This window comes from Dasypus novemcinctus, chromosome X (assembly GCF_030445035.2).
Source record: "Dasypus novemcinctus isolate mDasNov1 chromosome X, mDasNov1.1.hap2, whole genome shotgun sequence".
Lineage (NCBI taxonomy): Eukaryota > Metazoa > Chordata > Mammalia > Cingulata > Dasypodidae > Dasypus > Dasypus novemcinctus.
Genome location: NC_080704.1, coordinates 47,547,635 through 47,563,551, shown reverse-complemented (window position 1 = coordinate 47,563,551; position 15,917 = coordinate 47,547,635). Strand labels below are relative to the sequence as shown.

Below are 15,917 nucleotides of genomic sequence, written 5' to 3'. Positions count from 1 at the left end.
CTATCATATAGGCTACATCTGAATTAAAACTGTGTTTTTGTTATGAATGAAGAGAAGTATAGAAGAGAACTAAAAAAACTTTTTATTTTCCATGCTTAAAGAGGCTTGCCCTTTCTACTACCCCATATTTGAGAGGTTGCCATACATAATGTTAGTCATATTGGGGAGAGGCCAGAGTGCCCCATAATTCCATCCTTTCCTGACACCAAACCCAACCAGGTTGCAGATACAGATACACAAGGTCCTACAAAGAAACCCTCATTGTTACCACAGAGCATGTGATATTTAGGGAGCCCTGATCAATCAGGCTACTCTTCTTGGAGGATGTCTTTGTCCTGGACTAGAAGAAGGCCAAGTAGTCTCATTTCCCACTTTCTCATCTGACACTCCCAGAGAGAGGAAGAACAGGTCCAGAAAACTAGACATGCCAGGTAGAGCATTGAATTCCCTCGGTACAAGGCTCAACTAAAGGCATGAAATCTGGCCCATCTATTTTAGTACTTCTGTTACTTCGGGATGGAGCAAATAAAGAAAAGAAAGAGGGTGGTTGGAGAGTGGACAAAGAAAGGATCATCAGCATCCCCTTAGGGCCACGATATGGTGGCTCTATAGGTAAAGTCAGAACTTTCAAGAATCATTTTGACAGGAAGTGTAAAATATTTTTCTCCTTAAACAAACCTAAACTGTCACTGGAAAAGAATGTTGCATGAAAGAGCAGAAAATATTTGTCTTTCTCAAGTAACAATGCGTTCTGAGTAATTCTTAGCTCTATGCTGTAATCTTGGAAGCAAGTAATTCTTTAAAAACACCAGATAGAAAAGGTAAGTCCTTGAAGAATTCAGCCAGAAATGAGACTAGGACAAATAATTCCACATCCAAAATAATTTCTGAAGAAGTTTTAACATGTTACTGTATTGTCAGGTTATTCAGTGTATGTAAATTGAATTGTTCGTCTTCAATTAATCCTTCTCTTTGGGTTTCTTTTTTGTTTGTTTGTTCGTTTGTTTTCTTTTTCAGCCCCACTGTGTTCTCCTCGCCTCAAAGGAAAACTCAGCACCTGTTAAACTTGGGGGCTTTGGGGTAGCTATTCAATTAGGAGAGTCTGGACTTGTAGCTGGAGGTAAGATCACTTTTTAAAAAAATATTTCTTTCAAAACCAGGTTATTTTCAGATTGGCATAAAATGTTCAAACTAAATATTAGCCCAAACTCAGTGTTTCATACCCCATTCCACCCCGGCTCCCCCCCCCAAAATGTCATACTATAGATCAAGTTTTGAATTTGATAACCCCATAGTTAAAACTCTATTTTCAGACCCATAAGAATAGACTACATCTTTTTACTCTTTATATTCCCAGCACTTACCAGAGAAGAGGCCCTACATACAGATATTATTATAACAGTGTTTGAAGAAGATGATATGCAGGGCAGTGTGACATGTAAAGTGGAACTGACCAAAGAAGTCAAATCTAAAATGTGTGGATTAGCCACTTCCAGGTTTACATCTATGGTTAATTTTTAATTTCATGCTATTTTTCTCTTTCCATCAAAGAATCTTTCTCGGACCATCAATCTGTATATTGGGAAGAACAAGCAAATGTGAATGCAGGCTGGTTTTATTATTAGCCAAAGCAAAACATAATTAGAAAATTCCCATGCCAGGAAAAAAAGATGAAGAAACATTAAAATAGAAACTCTTCACCAGCATACAGAGGTGGATGTTAATTACAGATTTAAGTATTTGGTTTTTTTATTCTTTTCAATAGACTCCAGTTCAGAATGCTGCCCGTTTTTTGTTCTTTGCAAATGACTGTATTCTCCATTTTACAGACTATCAGTCTTCTAGTTATTTCCTTCTCTTTTCTATCTCTAAGTGCTGCCAGTCTTCACAAAGAGGAAAAACTTGGAAAATATCAACAGAAACTTATTAAACCTGTCATCTTGCAAGAATACTTATATTAAATTCAAATACCTGACAAATGATAAATAACAAAATAACAATCTGTTTCACAAGATATTGCATTTAAAATAATTCACTGTAACTAAATCAAACCAGTATTAACATATACCATCTTCAATAAAAGAATCATTTGTCATAGATGTATTCCTTAAATCAGTATTTCACCACAAGGCCCTCTCAAACTAAATTATGTTTAAATTATCTTGTAGTTTTGCATTCTCTTCAGCTGGTCATTTCCAGAAACATAAGAAACTACAAGTGCAGTATTATTATCAAGAATGCTGATTTTTTTCCCTCTAATTCATAACTTTTGGCCAAGATGGCAAGACTGACCAAAGGGCCAAATAGTAAAGCATAGTTTAATCATAAAATTATTGAATCTCAGGATTTTAAGGTATCTTAACTTCTCCAGTCTTATAACAATGAATTCTCATAAAATTCCCAAAGAAAGGTTGCACACTTGTTTAATTCCTCAAATATCAAAGAATTCACTATGTGTCAGGATAGCTCATTCCATTTTTAGACAATTCCTTAAGTATTTAAAAGTACATCTTGTGAACAAAGATCACATCTGAGTCCAGCGCCATCATACAGAAACACAAACTCCAAAGTAGGGCCAACTGATATGGCACTGAACTCCATCTGCCATGACCATAGAACCTGTGGGTCTCTGTAGCCCTCAGAAGAACCAACACCCGGGGCTGTATCTACTTTATCTGTCTCTGGGACTCTGCTGAGCTGTTCACAAGCCTCTCCTGTTACTTTTACCAGAACTGTAGTTGATGCTGGGGTTTAATATATACCCAGGGGACCTGAATCTCTGGACTGACCATGTGATAGCCAGGCCCTGAGCCTCAACAGACTTCAGCTCCTACAGTCTGGTTTATTGGACTTACCCCACTCAGCTAACATGGAGTTGAAGAAGGTCAACCACCACACCAGGGAGCCAAGAGTGCCTACAGCTGAAAGCAGGAGGATTGCATCCAGCATCCATGTGGAATCTAAGGCCCCTCTTGATAGAGAAGTGAAGTGGACACAACTATTCCAAGGTCCACAGGATGGAGGAATAGAGTATGGATTAGAGTGGACTTACTGATATTCTATTCATGAACTATTGTGATTAGTAATTGAAGAAAATGTGGCATTGGTGTGGAGAAAGTGGCCATGGTGGATGCTGGGGGTAGGGAATGGGAGGAAGAGATGAGATGTGGGGGCATTTTCAGGAGTTGGAGTTGTCCTGGGTGGTGCTGCAGGGACAGTTACTGGACATTATATGTCCTCCCATGGCCCACTGGGTGGACTGTGGGAGAGTATGGGCTATGGTGTGGACCATTGACCATGAGGTGCAGCAGTGCTCAGAGATATATTCACCAAATGCGATGAATGTCTCATGATGATGGAGGAGATTGTTGTTATGGGGGGAGGAGTGGGGTGAGGGGGGTGGGGGGTATATGGGGACCTCATATTTTTTAATGTAACATTTAAAAAATTAATAAAGACAAATAAAATAAAATAAAATAAATAAATAAAGGTACATCTTACAGGAGAACCAGCAAGATGGCGGTGGAGTAAGGAGCTCCTAGAGTCAGGTCCTGCTACAGGGCAGTTAATAAATACCCAGAGCTATCTGAGCTAGCTGAAGCACCTGTTTGGAGGTTCCAGGAAACCAGAAGGGCATCCTGCAACATCCTTGAAGGAATGGAAGTAGGAGACTGTCCATCTGCAGAGAAGATTCGTAAGTAGAGCACTCCACGTCATGGAGACGTTGCCCATCTTCCACCAGAGGCAGAAGCCACCTCAGGAACTGTTCTGCAGCCGGAATCGAAAGCTCCACTTCCCAAAAAGGGGGAAGGAAGAGACGGTTGGGCACCAACTTCAGCTACTGATGAGTAAATTCAGTGGGCTAAAGTATAATCCTGAGAACAGCTAAAGTTTGAGCCTGACCAAGTAGAAAGAGGTCAGAAGCCACAGTCACAACTATGACTCTGTCCCTACCTCTGGGAAAGGAGAAAGTTGGGAGAAGCTTCATCAGTCCCTGGGGCAATGAGGGCAACTTGAGCCTCCACAGTTTATAGCACCAATTACATCCTTGGGTCCTACTGCACAACCAGCAAGAGAAAAAGGGCAGAAAGCCCTAAACTAAAGAGAAAAACTGCACCCAGAATAAATACTCTAGTAAGCCAGATGCCAAGACATCAACAAAAAATTACAATCCACACCAGGAAACAGGAAGCTATGGCCCAGTTAAAGGATTAAGGTAAGCCTCCAGATGACATAAAGGAATTGAGACAACTAATCATAGATGTTCACACAGATCTCCTTAATAAATTCAGTGAGATGACTAAAGAGATTAAGGATATTAAGAAGACATTGGATGAGCACAAAGAAGAACTTGAAAGGAGACACAGAAAATTAGAGGATCTTATGGGAATGAAAAGCACAATAAATGAGATTAAACAAAATTTGAATCATATAATAGCAGACTTGAGGAGGCAGAAGAAAGGATTGGTGAGGTTGAAGAAATGGCCTCTGAAACTTGAACATACAAAAAAGAACAGATGAAGAAAAGAATGGAAAAAATTGAACAAGGTCTCAGGGAACTTAATGACAGCAAAAGGCATGCAAACATACATGTCATGGGTGTCCCAGAAGGAGAAGTGAAAAGGGGCAGAAGGAATATTTAAAGAAATAATGGTAGAAAATTTCCCAACTCTGTTGAAGGACCTAGATATCCCTGTCCAAGAAGCACAATGTACTCCCATCCAAAAAAATCTGAATAGACCAACTCCAAGACACTAATTAGAATGTCAAATTCCAAAGACAAGGAGAGAATTCTGAGAACAGCAAAAGAAAAGCAATGCATAACATAAAGGATACCCAATAAGATGAAGTGCTGATTTCTCACCAGAAACCATGGAGGTAAGAACAGTGGTCTGATATATTTAAGATTCATGGAGGTGAAGAAGGTCAACCACCACACCAGGGAGCCAAGAGTGCCTACAACTGAAAGCAGGAGAATTGCATCCAGCATCCATGTGGAATCTAAGCCCCCTCTTGATATAGATGTGGAGTGGACACAACCATTCTAAGGTCCACAGGATGGAGGAATAGAGTATAGATTAGAGTAGACTTATTGATATTCTATTCATGAACTATTGTGATTAGTAATCGAAGAAAATGTGGCATTGGTGTGGAGAAAGTGGCCATGGTAGCTGCTGGGGGTAGGGAGTGGGAGGAAGAGATGTGATGTGGGGGCATTTTTGGGAGTTGGAGTTGTCCTGGGTGGTGTTGCAGGGACAGTTACTAGACATTGTATGTCCTCCCATGGCCCACTGGGTGGACTGTGGGGGAGTGTGGGCTATGATGTGGACCATTGACCATAAGGTGCAGCGGTGCTCAGAGATGTATTCACCAAATGCAATGAATGTCTCATGATGATTGAGGAGGGTGTTGTTATGGGGAGAGGAGTGGGGTGAGGGGGGTGGGGGTATATGGGGACCTCATATTTTTTTAATGTAACGTTAAATAAATAAATAAAGACAAAAAAAAGGAGAAAAAAAAAGATACTATGAGAAAAAAACTTCCAGCCAAGAATTTTATATCCAGCAAGACTGTCTTTCAAAAATGAGGGCAAGATTAGAATATTTACAGATAAGCAGAAACTGAGAGAATTTCTAAGCAAGATAACAGATTTTCAGGAAATACTGAAGGGTGTGCTAGAGCCTGAAAAGAAAAGACAGGAGAGAGAGGCCTGGAAGAGAGTCTAGAAGTGAAAATTATATCAATAAAAGTAACTAAAGGGTCAAAAGAGTGGTGAAAATAAAATATGACAGATAAAACTCAAATAGGAATAAACTTAACCAACATTGTAAAGCACTTGTATTCAGAAAACTGCAACCCAATGTTAAAAGAAATCAAATAAGTCCTAAATAACTGGAAGAACATTCCATGCTCATGGATTGGAAGACTAAATATCATTAAGGTGTCAGTTCTACTCAAATTCATGTACAGATTCTATGCAACCCTGATAAAAATTCCACCAGCATTTTTTTTTAATTGAAAACACAATTGTCAAATTTATTTGGAAGGGTACAATCTCCAGACTTTACATCATGCTACCAAGCTATAGTGGTAAAAACAGCTTGGTTCTGGCATAAGGACAGACACAGAGACCAATGGAACCAAACTGATGGCTCAGAAACAGACCCTCGTTTGTATGTTCAAGTGATTTTTGACTAGCTTGTCAAACCCACACAGCTCGGGCAGAACAGTCCATTCAGCAAAATGGTGCTGAAAGAACAGAATATCCATAGCCAAAAGAAAGAAAGAGGACCTCTATGTCAGACCTTATCCAAAAACTAACTCAAAATTAATCAAAAACCTAAAAATAAAAGCAAGAACCATAAAACTTCTAAAAGAAATTGTAGGAAAGTATCTTCAAGACCTGGTGGTAGGTGGCGGATTATTAACGGAGATAAGAGAAGGACTGAGATGGACTAATGATGTTTAATGTATGTAGAGGTTTTAATTAGCTTTACTGTAAAAGTGTGGAAATGTATAGAATGGATGATAACAAATAGTGAATAATAGCTAGTTTATAAATGGGGATGTGGCTGAAAATGATAGTCTAGGTTTGTAAATGCCTATTGACAGAATGCTAGAGAATAATCTAGGAACTGAATAGCATAGTAAACCAAGAGGTGTATGAGAATTGTGGTTGATAGTACAGTTGCAAGAGTGTCCTTTGTGAGCTAGAGCAAATGTATATCACTACTGCAGGGTATTGGGAACGTATGGAAAAATAAACTGGAATGACCTAAAAATTAAAAAAAAGAAGGCATCTTACACTGAACAGAAATCTGTCTTCCCTTAACTTCCACACAGTGGCCCTCATTCTGACTTTTGAAGCCACTCGGAGCAATTTTAGCCCTTCCACATGATAGTCATTTGGATGTTTGAAGACAGCTATCATTTTCCTCCAACTTTTATCCAAGTTAATTTCCCTAGGTTGACTTAGCCAATCCTTGTATAAACTGATGTAGAATCTTCTGCCTATCCACAAAGAATGAGGCCAGAACTGCCCACCATAACTGCAGGTGTGAGTAGTCCAGTGCTCAATAGTATGGGGCTATCATTTCTTTTGTTCAGGATCTTAGAACAAAAATCCTATCAGGTGTCCCAAATTGCATTGGCTTTTTGGACAGCTGACACTGCTAGCTCATACTAATCTTGTGATCAACTGATAATCCTAAAGTTTTGTTATTTTGTTGTTTTTGTTTTGCTTTGTTTGTAAACAAATGTTGCTGTTAAACTAACTCTTTCAAATCTGGTATTTGTACAGATCACCCCTCTGTTAAGACTGATGATTAAATTCCCAAGATGGATGGAATGAAATGAAAAACGCAAATTCCCTTAGATGCTATATACTGGCTATGTTTAATTACTTTTTTTCTATTAATGTGGATCCACTAGTATTCAAAATGTCTTATTTTATTGCACATCTTGATTGAAGGGGAAAAATAGATTTATTAGATTTACTTTGACATATTCTCCATGTTTAATCTATTTCCTAAAGTCTAATGAACCCTTCCCCCAAAATTTGTATTTTTAGAGCTAATTTTGAACCCACAATGTGTCATTTATTTTCTCAATGCTTCTAGAATTGAAAATATTTTCTGATGGGCAGATTATTGTCATTTTTAACATACCTTTATTTTAGTCTTAAAATAACTACGTGGAGTATTACAATGTCTTTAAAAATACAATACAAGTATGTAAGGGAGAAATGATTATTCTAGGAGAAGCTTTCCTGTTTTTTAAGGTACTTTTGAAATTTCACCCATTGCATTACTAATAATTATCAGCTTTAAAACAGAAAGCTATTTTCCTGTCATTTTGTAATCTTTGATCACCCAGTCCTCCAAGTGGAATGGGTTTCTCTCCTCTCTATTCCATATAGTAAAGACCATGTGAATATATTTGTACTCCCCTTATCTGAAACTCAGCTATTTGGAAAATTCACTTATCCAGAATACTGTTAGGAATACAGAAAATAATAATAATAGCAGTAAAATACTATTCCATTTCTTAAAACCCATTTTTATGTTCCTACAGCTTACTGCTAAAATAAGCTTAATAGGATTTGAAATTCAAATTCATATTCCAAATAGAAATGGTCAGCATTAGCTTTAATTTGGGGGTTTCCATTTGACAGCTAAAAGTCTAAATCTTTCCCCCACATATTCTTTATCACTCCTGGCCCCTCATCTCCATACCTCTCTGCCTCCATTCTTGCTATAGGCAGGCCCTTCCAACTTTTTCCTGGGCAGTTACATACTGCCTGCTAATTGTTCAGTCTGCCGCTGCTCCATGATTTAGGAATTTTCAAGTATGTGAAAAATTAGAAACTTTAAACTTCTTCATGAAGCAAGAAATTTATAAATACCTATTGTGTACTATGCTGAAATCAATAGAAAGTACCATCGTTAGAAGGCAAAGTACCTTTCCTGAGCTCAGTAATTTCAAGAGGTGATTAGATAAATATTTGTTTTCCTTCTTTGAATTTGGTTTTATGGGGGAAAGGGAAGGTGATGAGAGAATGTTTGTATCATTTAATTTTTCATTTATATTATAGTTCTATTATTTTCAATTTTCAAGTGGAAAACCCCATTTTATACAAAAATTTTTCCTTAATGTTATTGTTTTAAATGTAGGACGCGTTGGAACACCTCATTTCATGGCCCCAGAAGTGGTCAAAAGAGAGCCTTATGGAAAACCTGTAGATGTCTGGGGTTGTGGTGTGATCCTCTTTATTCTGCTAAGTGGTTGTTTACCTTTTTATGGAACCAAGGAAAGATTGTTTGAAGGCATCATTAAAGGAAAATATAAGGTAATGTTTTGTGTATTATGAGTATTTTATTTTTCAATTGAGATTAAATTACTCTGAAAAATGTTTTTTTTAATTCTTTATTAGAGAAGTTATAGGTTTACAGAAAAATCAAGCATAAAATACAAGGTTCCCATATACTACCCTACACCTTGCATTAATGTGGTACATTTGTTAAAACTGATGTAAGAACATTTTGTAATTGTGCTACTAACTGTAGTCCATGGTTTACATTAGGGTTCACTGTGTTGTACAGTCCTACATTTTAAAAAATGTTATTCTACTAACATATATACAACCTAAACTTTCCACCTTTTAACTGTTTTCAATTATATATTTCAGTGCTGTTAATTATGTTCACAATGTTATGCTACCATTGCCACCATCCTTTTCTAAAACTTTTCCATCACCCCAAACAAAAATTCTGTACAATTTAAGCATTGGCTCCCTATTTCCTGTCCGTAGCAGCTTATATTTTCATGTGGGTCCCCATGCTTACATCATTGATCCAGTAGCCTTGTTAGGCAATGTTTTAGTTTCCTAGGCTGCTCATTGCAAGTGCTATGCAACAGGATGTTAAACAATGGTAATTTATTCACTCACGGCTTTGAGGCCAGGAAAATGTCCAAATCAAAGCATCATCAAGGTGATGCTTTCTTCCTGAAGACAGGCTGCTGGCAATCCTTGGCTCCTCTGTCACATGGCAAGGCACATGGCAGCATCTGCTGGTCTCTCCCTTCTCTTCCAGGTTTTGTTGATTTCAGCTTCTTGCTTTCATGGCTTTTCTCTCTGTCTGAATTTCATTCCCTTATAAAGAACTCCAATAATAGGATTAAGACCCATCCCAACTGAAGTAACCTCACCAAAGGGTTCTACTTACAATGGGTAAGTAATGGATTAAATTTTAAGAACATGTTTTTCTGGGGTACATACAGCTTCAAACCACACAGGCAACATAGGCTATCAGCTGAACTTTCATCCAGATGGTCAAGAAAGGAGGCTTGTCTTCAAAACAACCATTGCCTTGCCTCTCCCTTTTCTTTCCCCTCTGTGCTGCATCTAAAGTCTATACCATGGGAATGATTGTAGCTCAGTGGTTGAGTACCTGCTTCCTGCATACAAGGTCCTGGGTTCAACCTCTGATATCTCCTTAAAAAAAAAGTCTATACCAGTTCTTTGGATCCTAACTTGGTCTTTAGACTTGAAAACAGATACCCTCATCCTCTTTGGTACAGTGTAAAAACTGGAGACTAGATGTATGTATCCCCTTTCCTCCACATGCAAGTCTATGTACAATTCAGGAGTTGTGGGCCCTCAGATTGTAAGACATTCACAGAGTCACACTACAGATCAAATTCTTTCACCACAAATATGTTACGGCAAAACTGCTCATTTAGCTAGGTCAAAGAAATTGTTTGGTTAATGCCTTCTTGTTTCAAATGAAATTCTAGTTCAGTGAAAGTATTTGAAATGATTCTTGGAATTTATTATGTTAGAATTTTTTATATCAAAATTTTTTGAGCATTTATTTTTTATTGTATTTTTGAAGATACATAGATCACAATATTATGTTAGAATTTGATCCATATTTTTTTACCCGAAGTAAACTGTTGGTGACAGACCTGATCCCACATTTAAAAGTACCCATTAGCTGTCTGATGACCCATAATTAACAAATATGGCCTTTCTTTGTGTAATTCGAGAAAAGGGCTTCATTTTTTAAGGCTTTTTGCTTAATTTATAAAGTTAAAAATAGAAATTTCATCCAGGTAACATCTTTATTTTTAAGTTATTCTTTACTAGCCTTTATTTGTTTCTGCTTTACCACACATTATATTGTTGTATTTTATGTAGTTAGCCATCATAGCATACAAGTTTACCATTTTCATTCCAGTATAAACTGAAATGCCAGTATCACCACTAAGTTTCATAATACAATTTAGAGCCATTTCATTGGAGCTTAAATATTCATATTCTTCTTTGACTGTGTGTCTCATACTATTCACAGACTTGTGATTAATAAATTATTACTTTATTTAAAAATTAAAGTCACTACTCACATCATAACATGACTGTATCAAAAAGACCTAAGGACTTCTTGGAAATAAATAACCTTAAGTTTGATTCCACTACCCAAGCTTTTATACTTTTTTATCCTATACTGCCATGTATGGCTTACAGGGAATAGGATCTATGTATGGGAAGCATGGGGTAATGTATTTCTGAATATTGATTCAGGGCAGTTTATGCTGGGAAACCTGTACTTCCTATTCAGCAGAATCACTGTTTCAGTTTTATCCAGCCTATAAAAGCAAACATAGGTTTATATACAGTAGACTCCAAAACTGTGAGTCCCCTAAATTTTCTTTTCAATTCCTTAGTAATATTACATTTTTATATTTTAAGAGTTGCAGCCTTATCCTTTTATGTTATAACTGAAACTTGTGCTGGTAGGAATGGTTTCTACTCTCTTTTTTTTTTTTTTTTTTTGACTCGTGCAATGATGCTTTATCATTGGCACCATCCGCTTATAAGTGCATATAAGTTTATGTGATTTGTTTTTGTTTTTTTAATTCAAGAAATATGTCAAAACTGTCAACAGAGAAAGATGTTTTAAGTATAGGGGTTTTTTTGCTTCTCTTAGAGTCAGTTGGCCATTGGGGAATAAAATCAATACTTTCAAGGTAACTAAATGTCTCAGGAAACTGCTTAGTAAATAATCACCCCTCTACAATAACTAGAAGTTATGAGTGGCTATCAGAAATTCATAGCCATAGCTTTCTGGTTGAATTTTTCCAAGTGAAATCACAGGTACTAACATATGAAAATAAACAAGAGTATTAATGTGTCAGCCTTATAATACTAGCAATTATTATAGCTAACTCATACATAGCACTTGCCAAATTCCAGAAAATGTTTTAAGCACCTTACATATAGTAATTCATTTAATCCTTACAGCAACTTATAACATATGTACCATGTAATAAAATCTTCTACCTGCCCTTTTGAGTTACAAGCATTTGCTAATAATAGAATTATTCTTTTGTGTTTGCTCAGTTGCTAACTTCCTGGTTTCCAAGGCAAATTACTTCATTCCAACAGCCCCTGGTATTTGATTTTGTCAATTTTTAAAACATTGAGTAATTAATATTGCTTCTTGGTAAGAAGCTTGGACTGTGTCCACACTTGTCTAAAAATTGAATTATTTTTAAATTCCCTATTCTTGATATTAGAGTAAGTCAGAGGGATGGTGGCAGCTATATCACCATTCTTGAACCTGGGGATTTGAATCATTGAGGTTAATACCTTATGTACTGTTTTACTTGTCCAACCTAACCTTTTGCTTATATTCATGGCTGTCCTTACAAAACCCCAGGTTTCTCAGCAGCTTAGTTTGAGGTATAGATCCAGCACTACCACCAATAATGAACCTGGTGGGCCTTTTTTTCCCTCAATATGCTGTGATATGATTCTGTTGTTGTTGTTTTTTTAATTTTTTTATTGCGGAAATTTTCAAACCAAAAAAAAGTAGATAATAGCATAACGAATAGCCCCAGCTTTAACACATCAAAATATAGCCAATCTTGTTTTATCTATATTCCACACTACTAGATTATTTTAAAGAATATCTCAGAATATCATTTTATAATCCTGGTGGTTCTTAACAAAAAAAACTATTAATACAATCCTTGATCTTTATGGTGTTTTCAAGAAAATATAGTACAGGCATACCTCAGCGATATTGTTGGTTCAGTTCCTGACCGCCACGATAAAACAAATATCACAATAAAGCGAGTCATATGAATTTTTTGGTTTCTCGGTGCATATAAAAGTTAGGTTTACATTATACTGTAGTCTATTAAGTATGCAGTAGCATTATGCCCTAAACAATGTACATACCTTAATTAAAATGTGGCACAGACAAGATTGGACAGTGAATAATGGACTAAATTAGACTTATTATTATTATAGCAATGGAAGAACTTTTACCATTGTTGTAAAGGCAGTGGCCACCAGAGGTTCTGAGGGATGGGAGAGAGAATAGGTATAATCTGAGGGCATTTTCAAGATACTGGATTTGTCCTGCATGACACTGCAGTGACAGATACAGGCCATTGTATATTTTGTCGTAACTTATAAAATTGTGCAGGACAAAGTGTTAACTATAAACTGTAGTCCATGGTTAGTAGCAATGCCTCAATATGGGCTCATCAATTATAACAAATGTACCACACTAATGAAGGATATTGTTAATATGGGAAAGTGTGGGAGGGGGAGGGAGTGGGGCATATGGGAATCTTTTATATTTTTATGTAACATTTATGTAATTTAAATCTTCTTTAAAAATTAAAGAAAATTATTATTTAAAAAATATGAGGGAAGTGGATATAGCTCAACAAATAGAGCATCCGCCTACCATATAGGAGGTCCAAGGGTTCGATCCCCAGGGCCTCCTGGCTCATGTGGTGAGCTGGCCCATGTGCAGTGCTGCTGCGCATAAGGATTGCCAGCCCATGCAGGGATGTCCCCATGTAAGGGTGCCCCCCATGCAAGGAATGGCCCCTGCACAAGGAGAGCCACCCTGCTCGAAACCGCAGTCTACTCAGGAGTGGTGCCACACACACAGAGAGCTGACACAGCAAGATGACACAACAAAAAGAGACACAGGTCCCCAGTGCCGCCTGATGAGAATACAAGTGGACACAGAACACACAGGGAATGGGCACAGAGAGCAGGCAACAGGGCGGGAAGGGGGAATTAATGAATGAATCTTTAAAAAAATAGAAAATGTGACACAAAGACATGAAGTGAGCATGGGTTTTGGAAAAATGGCACCCATAGACTTGCTCAACTCAGAGGTGCCACAAACCTTCAATTTGTAAAAAAATGCAGTATCTGCAAAGTGCAGTAAAGCAAAGCACAGTAAAACGAGGTATGACCGTACATTTAAATTGTCATAGTTATGAACTGTTACTGGTCTTGAGTGATTTTAATTTAACTTTTTATTTTCATTTGCTTGCTTATTATTGTTTTAAAGTAGATGTCAATTATACTATTTAATTGGAATATGTGCTAATATTTCATTAACTTTTTTTATAAAGGACAAAAGGAATATAATTCCCACAGTAACAGTGAATATATTCACTGTTACAAGTAGTTGATTGGTATCTACACAAGAGTATTCTAGGCTGCCATGGCTTTGGTATTCAAATAAATGAGACTATTTTGTGGCTTATATCCTCAGCCTCCCAAATTGATTTCAATTACTTTTCTCAGACAAAGGAAGAGAAACCCTAAATTGGACAGCCTCATATAAAGGGCAGGGATATAAACTGGTTAATCTCTATTCACTTCAGAAATCTTACTACCATTTCAGATGATTTCTCAACCCTTTTCCCAAAGAAAAATCATTCAGATTATAAAAAGCACATCAGCTCCAGGATTGGTAAAAGGGAGTAAGATTACATCTAAGTCCCATGTAATCACTTACTTCCTTATTTCAAACTGATCAGTTTATCACAATTTCAAGAGGATGACAATATTAAGCATTCGTTTTAATGGAATTTGACAAGCAGAAGTGACTTTTTGGGAATTCTGCTTGTTAAAGAAAATGGAACACCCTCCAATTTTAAGAGTATCTCATTTTTCTCTATCCATCTACAAGTACAAAGCCTCACATTTGCTACAGTTCAATGACTAATATATTAGCCTTTGGCCAAATTATAATAATTTGTGTGTACCATGATGCAAATTGTAATTTAGTTTGGTTCTAAATTGTTACAGAGTTTATTCTCCATCTTTGTCCCTTAGAAGGTGATGTAGATCTCTGCTGGTTAAAGCCATGGCATTGCTTAAAGCTCCTACCACCAGGCAGTTCACATGAGCTCACCCATGAGAATGACACTCCTCCACCTTTATACTTCTGTCCCCACTTGCCTTCCCAACTCCAACTCCTGAGCGCCCTCTTTCTATTTATTTCTGGTTCCTCATCTTAAACATATCCCTTTTCCCAGGAGTCTTCCAGCTATTTCTTTACAGATCTACAGTCTTTCTAATAAGTCCTGAGTCTTTTGAACAACTCATTATTTTTTCGTTAGCCTTTTGTCAGTTTACCATGTCTTAGTTGTCTCATCTCTAAAGGAGAAACAAAAGTAATTTCACCAATGGCAATATACAAATGAATGTGTTATTTTGTATGGTAATAGCACATCTTTTTCTAAATACTGAAATTGATATACAGTGACCAAAATATCCTCTTAATAACTTTGCATTGTTCACAATTACAGCTAATTCCAATTTAAATAATTTTTAAAATTTATTTCTTTAAAATTTTAATTTTGAAATTTTATTTTAGTCCTTTCTGGATCAAAATATTCTTTTTCCTATTCTCTTTAGCTAAGGTTCTAAAAATAGAAATGGGAATCATGAACATTCTATTCCTCAATTATTAAAAATATTATAACTTACACAACAATAAAAATATATGTAAGGAATTTTTTATGATGCAAAATCTTCCACATACCAAGGGAAAAAAGAATTGCATTTGTCGTCTTCTTCCTTAGGAAGCAAACGTTTATGATCAGATTTCTGCTTTTTGCTCTGAGATTTTTTTAACATTAGAGCAGCATAGAAATGTTAAATAATCTTGATTTTTAACTTCTCACTGACGATAACTGTGTCATTTTCCTTTGCTCCTTTTCAGATGAATCCAAGACAGTGGAGCCATATCTCTGAAAGTGCCAAAGACCTAGTACGTCGTATGCTGATGCTGGATCCAGCTGAAAGGATCACTGTTTATGAAGCACTGAACCACCCTTGGCTTAAGGTACATGAGCTCCTTACGCGGCCATCTATACTTTGAACACTTCCAGAGACAGGACTGTATTGCTTTATAAGGTGGCCCATTCTACCTTTTTTTTTTCTGAGCATTTTTTCATTACAGCTTTGTTCATCTTTCTTGTTTGATGTTTCTGCCTGTCGTCTGTGAACATCTGCCACAGGATTATATTAGTTTCCTTTTGCTGTCATAAGAAATTACCACAAACTGAATAGCTTAAAACAACAGAAATTT

General features: G+C 36.7%; 1 protein-coding gene across 8 annotated transcripts in view; it reads left to right on the top strand.

The window, feature by feature from the left end:
* The window catches only part of CASK (calcium/calmodulin dependent serine protein kinase), a 435,002-nt gene that overhangs the window by 269,955 nt on the left and 149,130 nt on the right, over nucleotides 1-15,917 (top strand). For all 8 annotated transcript variants that reach the window (XM_058291528.1, XM_058291532.1, XM_058291535.1 and 5 more), the window contains exons 6-8: nucleotides 1,018-1,120; nucleotides 8,673-8,848; nucleotides 15,549-15,671. In XM_058291528.1, coding sequence (XP_058147511.1) covers nucleotides 1,018-1,120; nucleotides 8,673-8,848; nucleotides 15,549-15,671 — 402 coding nt within the window. The remainder of the gene's footprint in view (nucleotides 1-1,017; nucleotides 1,121-8,672; nucleotides 8,849-15,548; nucleotides 15,672-15,917) is intronic.